This window comes from Nematolebias whitei, chromosome 7 (genome assembly GCF_014905685.2).
Source record: "Nematolebias whitei isolate Nwh7 chromosome 7, NemWhi1, whole genome shotgun sequence".
Classification (NCBI taxonomy): Eukaryota; Metazoa; Chordata; class Actinopteri; order Cyprinodontiformes; family Rivulidae; genus Nematolebias; species Nematolebias whitei.
The window spans coordinates 28006274-28015177 of NC_056504.1; the positions used below are offsets into that span (position 1 = coordinate 28006274).

Sequence of the window (8904 nt, forward strand, 5' to 3'; positions counted from 1 at the left end):
GTTGTCCATAGTTGCCTATAGTTGTCCATACTTGCCTATAGTTGTCCGTAGTTGCCACTAGTTGTCCATAGTTTTCGATAGTTGTCCATAGTTATCCATAGTTGTCAATAGTTGTCCATAGTTGCCCATAATTGCCCATACTTGTCCATAGTTGCTCATAGTTGCCCATAGTTGCCCAAGTTATCCATAGTTGTCCATAGTTGCCCATGGTTGTCCATGGTTATCCATAGTTATCCATAGTTGTCCATAGTTTTCCATAGTTATCCATAGTTGTCTATAGTTTTCCATAGTTATCCATATTTGTCCATAGTTGTCCATAGTTTTCCATAGTTGTCCATGGTTATCCATAGTTGTCAATAGTTGTCCATAGTTGTCCATAGTTGCTCATAGTTGTCCATAGTTGCTCATAGTTGCCCATAGTTACCCATAGTTGCCCATGGTTATCCATAGTTGTCCATGGTTTTACACTTGTAATTGGATAACAGTGTTGTTTGACATGAGTGCTCACAGAAGGCTTTATACAATAAATTCTCCTCTAAAGTTGTAGCTCCTCTGTTTTTTCCAAACAATTTAGGATATTTAAGGATAATAATTATTATTTTTTCCTCCACCATAATTTGGGATGTTTAAAATTCTACGTAGTCTTGAAACTTTAAAAGCATTTGATGTAATAATAAAGTTTTTTGTCATTTTATACAAGATAGATGTAAACTTTTGGCTTCAGCCTTTTCCGTTTTTGGTTGCTTTGTTGTCAATGTATTTGTTTGATTAGTGTATTTTAAAAGCAAATTAAGTAATTCAATAATTATGATTCGTTATCCTCTCACAGGACAAGTCCTTAAGGCGTGGGACATTGGCGTGCTGTCCATGCAGAAAGGCGAGGTGTCCACGCTGCTCTGTAAGCCAGAATACGCGTATGGATCTGCAGGAAATCCCGACAGAATTCCTCCCGACTCCTCAGTGGTGTTTGAGGTAGGTGTTGTCTTGTGGTTTGCTTTAGCTTCATGTTAGTCTCAGGGGCTCTGCTCGTGTGGAGCCGTGCCTCATTTGTCTGAAGACGAAGCCGTCTGGATACAAAATGATTGACTTAAATTTCCCTTTCCCCACTAAACAGCCAGTATTGTCTAAGTTGAACTTACTCCTGACGTTCCTTACCTGTCTGTCAAGGATAATTGTAATTAACATTAAATAAGTATCAGGAAGAAAAGTAATAATGCACATTCAACTACTCAGTAAATCGTCTTTAGTAGACATGATTAAATCCTTTAAAAATCGCAAATGTCTCACATTCGATTTTAGTTTTTGAAATTTTTTCACCTCCAACATATACTTAAGCACCACAGACAAATACTTTTTGTTTATACCTTTTTATTTGGTATTTTTAAAGAAGAAATCTGATTTCCCTTTCCTCCCAACGCAGATGGAGCTACTCAACTTCGAAGGAGAGATACTTACAGATGACGGTGGCATCATCCGGAGAATAAAGGTCAAAGGGGACGGTTACAGTAATCCCAACGATGGAGCGAGTGTCGATGGTATAAACAATAATTGTTTTTAAGAAAACTATTGAAATTTCTTTAGTTGGGCAGACAACTAAAATGCCTCGTGTGTCTCACAGTGCACCTGGAAGGACGCTGTGGGGGCCGTTTGTTCGACTGCCGGGACGTTAGTTTCGTTGTTGGTCAAGGTGAAGATAAAGGCATTCCTCTGGGGGTTGACCGAGCCATAGACAAGATGCAGCGAGGAGAGTGCTGTTTACTGTACTTAAAACCAAAGTAAGTTCATCCAGCATCTTTAAAATTCACGTCAAATACCCGTTTTTCTCATGAGTCGATCTGTAGAGGACTTTTGTTCTATATGAGATTTCTGTCATTTTAATTTCAATTTCTTTGTTTTCTTTAAATTTATCAAAAGAATAGTGGCACAATTAAGGCAGCGGCAAGTAAGGAAAACATGTCTTCCAAAGAAATGACAAACGTAATTTTTTTTCACATTTCAAATCCACTTACCGGTATGTGCGAGACGGAAGTAGGAAAGTAAGAGCAGTAATCTTTAAGGATCTGCTGCATGGGTGTTTTCAGATTAAAACTTTCCTGCCCCTCTTCCTGTTTAAAGGCAGGTTTGCCCGACATTACGTTATAGAAGCAACAACTTTGAATAAAAGAACAAACTTTGTTTCTGTAAATAAATTAGTTAATAGATGTAGGTATTTCTGGTTTTTGAGACTCTTATGAAACTGCAATATTTTATGCTGTGGACAAACAGTGTTTACACATGGGATTAAGATGAAATGTTACTGAGATGAAATGTTACTGAGATTACCTGTGCAGTATCACACAGACGTGAAAATGAAATGTCTCAACTGTCTGGGTCACATTTTATAATCCCTCGATGTAATTTGACATCTCATTACATCATAAAAACTAAAGGCGTGTTATTTGATTTTCTTCCTGATCATCTAAATGAGAGCCATCACTGCTAAAATGTGCTTTCTTCTCATACAGGCACAAAACGAAAGAATTCATCTCTTGTTGTTTTATAATTTACTCTTTATTCTTGACTACATTAAACACACAAAAAAATAATCGTTCTGAACACTGTCATGTATCTTAAAGATCAAGGGAGCAAAAAATAAATTAGAGAAATTGCATTTTCTGCAAAAATGTAGTGTGAATGCTTATTGCTGAAGAATTTGATGAAAAACAGTTGAAATTAGCTAAAAACATGCTGAATTTTAACTGAAATGGAAGGACAAGCCTAAGTTGGCAGAAGAAAGCAGTAAGAACACATTTGCTGAATTAGGTTTAAATAAGCAAAGATGAGCACACAAAATCAGAAAGTAGCCAAAAAAGACTGAAATTGGCAAAAAAAAATAAAATTAAAAGCTGAAAAGTAGCTGAAAAGACAGAAAACAGCTTTAAACTACCAGAAGGAAGTGGAAAGAGCTGAAATGAGCATAAAAATGTGGAATTACCAGAAAAGTAGAAAATTAGCACAAAACAGCTAAAGATTAGCTGAAATAGTTGAACAAGCTGAAACTAGCACAAAAAAGCTGAAATTATCATAACAATCTGAAATGAGCAGAAATAAGTTAAGTAGGCTAAAAGTAGCAGAAATCACTACAAAAAACTTGAATTTATCTGAAAACTGCTGAAATGAGCTAAAACAAGTTAAAAACGTAGCTGAAAAGGTAGAATAAGCTTAAATTAGCAGACGAAAGCAGAAAGGACACGTTTGCTGAAAGAAGCAGAAATGAGCACAAAAAAGTGTAAGTTACCTGAAAAAAGCTGAAATTAGCATAAAACAGCTGAAAAGTAGCTAAAAAAGCAACAACAAAAAAAAGCTGAAATTACCAGAAAGACGTGGAGAGAGCATATTTTTGCTGAATTAGGTTGAAAAAAGTTGAAATGAATGCAAAACAAAAAGTGGAATTAGCTGAAAAAGCTTAAATTAGCATAAAAAACTACAAAATCGGATTCCAAAAAAGTTGGGACACTAAACAAATTGTCAATAAAAACTGAATGCAATGATGTGGAGATGGCAAATGTCAATATTTTATTCGTAATATAACATAGATGACAGATCAAAGTTTAATCTGAGTAAATGTAACATTTTAAAGGTAAAATATGTTGATTCAAAATTTCACAGTGTCAACAAATCCCAAAAAAGTTGGGACAAGTAGCAATAAGTGGCTGGAAAAAGGAAATTGCTCATAAAACAAACTGCTGGAAGACCAATTAGCACTAATTGGGTCAATTGACATGATTGGGTATAAAAAGAGCTTCTCAGAGTGTCGGTGTCTCTCAGAAGCCAAGATGGTAAGAGGATCACCAATTCCACCATTGTTGCGCAGAAAGATAGTGCAGCAATACCAGAATGGTGTTACCCAGCGGCTGTGGCTGAGCGGTTAGAGCAGTCGTCCTCCAATGCAAGAGTTGGTAGTTCGAACCCCACAGCAGTCACATGCCAAAGTGTCCCTGAGCAAGACACTGAACCCCTCATTGCCTCCGATGTGTGTCCCATCGGTGTATGAATGTGATAAATCACTGATTAGTCTCTTTAGAATGATTTGTTCAATTAGCTTTGTAGAGCTCTAGTAGAGTGCTGTATGAATGGGTAAATGAGGGAAAAGATTGTAGTGTAAAGCGCTTTGAGTATCTTAATAAGATAGAAAGGTGCTATATAAGTACAGTCCATTTACCATTCCATTTAAAATAGCAAAGACTTTTAAGTTATCATCATCAACCGTGCATAACATCATCAAAAGATTCAGAGAATCTGGAACAATTGCTGTGCGTAAGGGTCAAGGCCGTAAAACTCTACTGGATGCTCGTGATCTCCGGGCCCTTAAACGTCACTGCACCTCAAACAGGAATGCCACTGTCAAGGAAATAACAGAACGGGCTCAGGAATACTTCCAGAAAGCATTGTCAGTGAACACAATCTACCGTGCCATCCGCCGTTGCCAGCTGAAACTCTACAGTGCAAAGAGGAAGCCATTTCTAAGCAAGCTCCACAAGCTCAGACGTTTGCTCTGAGCCAGGGGTAATTTAAAATGGAGTGTGGCAAAATGGAAGACTGTTCTGTGGTCAGATGAGTCACGATTTGAAGTTCTTTATGGAACACTGGGACGCCATGTCATCCGGACCAGAGAGGACAAGGATAGCCCAAGTTGTTATCAACGCTCCGTTCAGAAGCCTGCATCACTGATGGTATGGGGTTGCATGAGCGCTTGTGGCATGGGCAGCTTGCATGTCTGGAAAGGCACCATTAATGCAGAGAACTATGTTCAGGTTCTAGAACAACATATGCTCCCATTTAGACGTCATCTCTTTCAGGGAAGACCCTGCATTTTTCAACACGATAATGCCAGACCACATTCTGCAGCAATCACAACATCATGGTTACGTAGGAGAAGGATCCAGATACTGAAATGGCCAGCCTGCAGTCCAGATCTTTCACCTATAGAGAACATTTGGCGCATCATAAAGAGGAAGGTGCAACAAAGAAGGCCCAAGACAATTGAACAGTTAAGGTGCATTCACACCAGCCCTGTTTAGTCCGCTTTAATCGAACTCTAGCTCGTTTTCCTAGAAAGTCCGGTTCGTTTGGGGAGGTGTGAACGTGCCATCGAACTCTGTCACGGAACAAAAAGGTGAAGTCTGGCCCGGGCTAAATCCTAGATCTTGGTCCGGTAGAAGAGAACTCCAGCACGGTTCGAGTACAGTGTGAATGTAAACAGACCGGGCCCCACTCCACAAGCAAGAAGTGGAGTACAGCTCAGGACAAACAAACACGTATTTCTCTGACCTTATATGGAGCCGTCAGCTGCTTTGTGTGAAAAATAACATTCTTCATGGTCTTCTGCCTCATGTTCTGCTCATGCTGAGTCCATTTTTGAAAAATGACAAAATATAACTCCTAAAACTGCTAAAACTTGATGCCACTCCGTTTTTGTTTTTATTTCCAGAAGAAGAAGAAGTGTCTTCAGAGGTTTTTGTGTTGTTTCTTTCAGTAGTTCTTGGTGCAGCGCCCCCACAGGCGAGCGGGGGAATAGGTTGGTTCAACAGGTTGGTTCGACCGCACAGTGCAGTGTGAATGCAAACAAACCAGCTCAAATGTATACAAAATGTTATGAATATTGGCCCCCAACCGAACCGAGTCTACCGGACTATCGGGTGTGAATGCACCCTTAGAGGCCTGTATTAGACATGAATGTTAGAGCATTCCTATTTCTAAACTTGAGAAACTGGTCTCCTCTGTCCCCAGACGTCTGTTGAGTGTTGTAAGAAGAAGGGGGGATGCCACACAGTGGTAAAAATGGACTTGTCCCAACTTTTTTGGGATTTGTTGACGCCATGAAATTTGGAAACAACAGCTTTTTCCCTTAAAATGATATATTCTCTCAGTTTAAACTTTTGATCTGTGATTTGTGTTCTATTCTGATAAAATATTAGATGTTGGCACCGCCACATCATTGCATTCAGTTTTTATACACAATTTGTATTGTGTCCCAACTTTTTTGGAATCCGGTTTGTATATTCTAGCTGAAACAATAGAAAAAGTTGAAACGTGCAGAAATAAGGTGAAAGGAGCACAACAAGCTGAATTTAGCAGAAAGAAGTTAGAAGCACAAAAATGTTTTAGTTACCCTAAAGAATGAGCACAAAACAGCTGTAAAAACAGCTGAAATTAACTGAAAATAGCTGAACCAAGCTTAAATTTGAACAAGGTAGCTGAAAGAATCTGAAGCAGAACAAAATGTAAAGCAGTAAAAGGTTGGAAACTGATCTAAAGACGTGAAGGATGTAAAATGAGCTCAATTCATTTTCTGTGAAAAAAAAAAGTGGCAGCAAAGGCTAAATATTTCAAAAAGCTAAAGTTTCACCAATACCAAAAGTCATATCACCCTTCTCTTAAACGAGCAGAACATTTTGATATACGAGTTTTTGAAACAGCTTAAAAATTGAGGGATGGGAAATGCGCTGAAAAATGTACGGAAGGAAAATGGATCACAATAGTGTGAATGCTTCATAAACATCTTAAATGTGAAATCTTAAACAAATGGTGCCTCTCAAACTCAGATTATAAAAAAAGTTGCTTTCAGCTTTCATCAAAGGAACACACATTGCTCGCCACCTTGCACAGAAAAGCAAAAAAAAAAAAAAAAATCCTCACATAATCTGTGATGGGGTTGACTCTCAGCTACTACCACACTAAGGATTAGGTGAATATCTGTAAAAATGACTGGTTTATAGCAATTTATGTGTTTGCTAAGGATGATTGGCTGTGGCAGCCATTTTGAATCAGGTTGGCTATGAAAGTTAATTGTTGTAGATGTTTGTTGAATATATCATTTTTTAAAGTTTCCTTAAAACCTGTAAAGTAGTTAATGAGATATATTGCTAACAAACAGACACACACACGTACACACACACAGACTGTTTTCTGTTTATGACGACGGGCGATAAATAAAAAAATTATCGGAGCGTGTGTTCAGTCCGTTCTTGCATCTTTTCTCCATCTTTGTAATTCTCCATATGGTTTCTGTTTTCCACGTTTGAGCAATCCTCTTCTTTGTTTTTAGAATGTCGAGCTCAAACGAAACATTCTGAATCTGTTTTGAATTAAAAGGTTTTGGTTTCAAAAACCTGTGCGGTGATGTCACGTCATTTCTTCTGTAAACTTAGTCTCGTTAAGAAGTGGGAACAGGTAACGTTTGGTTGTAGGACCAGGACTTCCTGCTCTGACAGAAACTGTTTGTTTGCTCACTACATTTTGAGGAAATCAATGTTTTTGTTACTTTGAATTGTTCTTTAATGTAAATAACAAATTTGAACATTACTTTTCTAGGTACGGTTTTGGGAGTGAAGGTAATCTAGAGTACAAAGTTGGACCAGATAAAGAGATCGTATACGAAGTTACTCTCAAAGACTTTAAAAGGGTGAGTTCACATTTTTAATGGTAAAAATAATTAAAGTGTGCATGCCATTTTAGATTGATTAACATGTAAGTCCCTTTGGAGTACACCTGTATGACCAGTGGCTCACTAAATGTTGTCACACTAGGCTAAGGAATCCTGGGAAATGGACTTGAATGAAAAGCTGGAAATGGCTGCTGGAGTGAAAAGTAAAGGGAATCAGTATTTTAGGGTAAAGTTTCTGTCTTTATTTTTTTATTGGAAAATGTATATGTTTTTTACTTATGTGTTCCTAATTGATTATTATGTTCCATTTTTAGGCGGGACGATACCAGCAGGCGGTCATCCAGTACCAGCGCATCATTTCCTGGCTGGAGTTGGAGTGTGGTTCTGGGATGGAGCAGTATAAGTCCATACAGCATTACGTCATGACAGCCCACCTTAACTTAGCGCTGTGTTTCCTTCGAATAAAAGAGTTTTCACAAGTGGTGGACAACTGTAACAAAGTGAGCAGCTCATTTTTTCATATTTCTCCTCCTCCAGCTGCTGGGTGTTTGACTCACATCATGTTCCTTTGTTTGTGTGTTTGTTCAAGGTGATTGAACAGGACGAGAGCAACGAGAAGGCTCTGTATCGTCGTGGGGGGGCCCGGCTCCTCCGCAACGAGTACAGCCTGGCCATGGCAGACTTTCAGAAAGTGCTGGAAGTCAACCCGTCAAACCGAGCAGCTCGAGCTCAGATTTCTAACTGCCAGCGCATGATGAAGGAACATCAAGAGCGGGAGAAGAAGATCTATGGAGGCATGTTCAAGAAGTTTGCAGAACGGGACTCCAAGGTCTGTAAACTTTGTTTTGGGCTAAATATAGACAAGTAGTCACTGCAAGACACTCTTTTTCCTTTCCTTTTTTACCTTTTCCTATCCTTTTCTTTCCTTTCCTTTCCTTTCCTTTCCATTTCCTTCCCGTTTCATTCCTTCTCCTTCCTTTTTCCTTTCCTTTACATCCTTTTCCATTCCTTTCCATTCCCTTCCTTTCACTTCCTTTTCTTTCTTTTCCTTTCCTTTCTTTTTTCTTTCCCTTTCCATTAATTTCCCTCCCTTTTCCCCTTTCTTTTTTCTCTTCCTTTCCTTTCTTTTTCGTTCCTTTCCTTTCCTTTCGCTTCCTTCCCTTTCCTTTCGCTTCTTTCCCTTTCCTTTTCCTTCCATTCCTTTACTTCCCTTTTCATTCTTTTGCCTTCCTTTCATTCCCTTTCCATTCCTTTACTTTTCCTTTATTGTTCCTTTCCTTTTCTTCCCTTTCCATTCCTTTCTTTCCTTTGTTATTTTTCTTTCACTTCCTTTCCTTCCCTTTTACTTAATTTCCCATTCTGTCCTTTCCTTTCCCTTTCTTTTTCTTCCTTTAAAATATGAATTTAGCAAAGGTTAAATTGTACACACATACACACACACACACACACACACACACACACACACACACACACACACA

The 8904-nt window shown here is 38.5% G+C and overlaps 1 protein-coding gene across 1 annotated transcript in view; it reads left to right on the top strand.

The window, feature by feature from the left end:
* Positions 1-8904, top strand: part of fkbp5 (FKBP prolyl isomerase 5) — an 18683-nt gene that overhangs the window by 7990 nt on the left and 1789 nt on the right. The window contains exons 4-10 of the mRNA XM_037678705.1: positions 830-972; positions 1421-1535; positions 1619-1775; positions 7354-7444; positions 7569-7652; positions 7741-7926; positions 8016-8255. Coding sequence (XP_037534633.1) covers positions 830-972; positions 1421-1535; positions 1619-1775; positions 7354-7444; positions 7569-7652; positions 7741-7926; positions 8016-8255 — 1016 coding nt within the window. The remainder of the gene's footprint in view (positions 1-829; positions 973-1420; positions 1536-1618; positions 1776-7353; positions 7445-7568; positions 7653-7740; positions 7927-8015; positions 8256-8904) is intronic.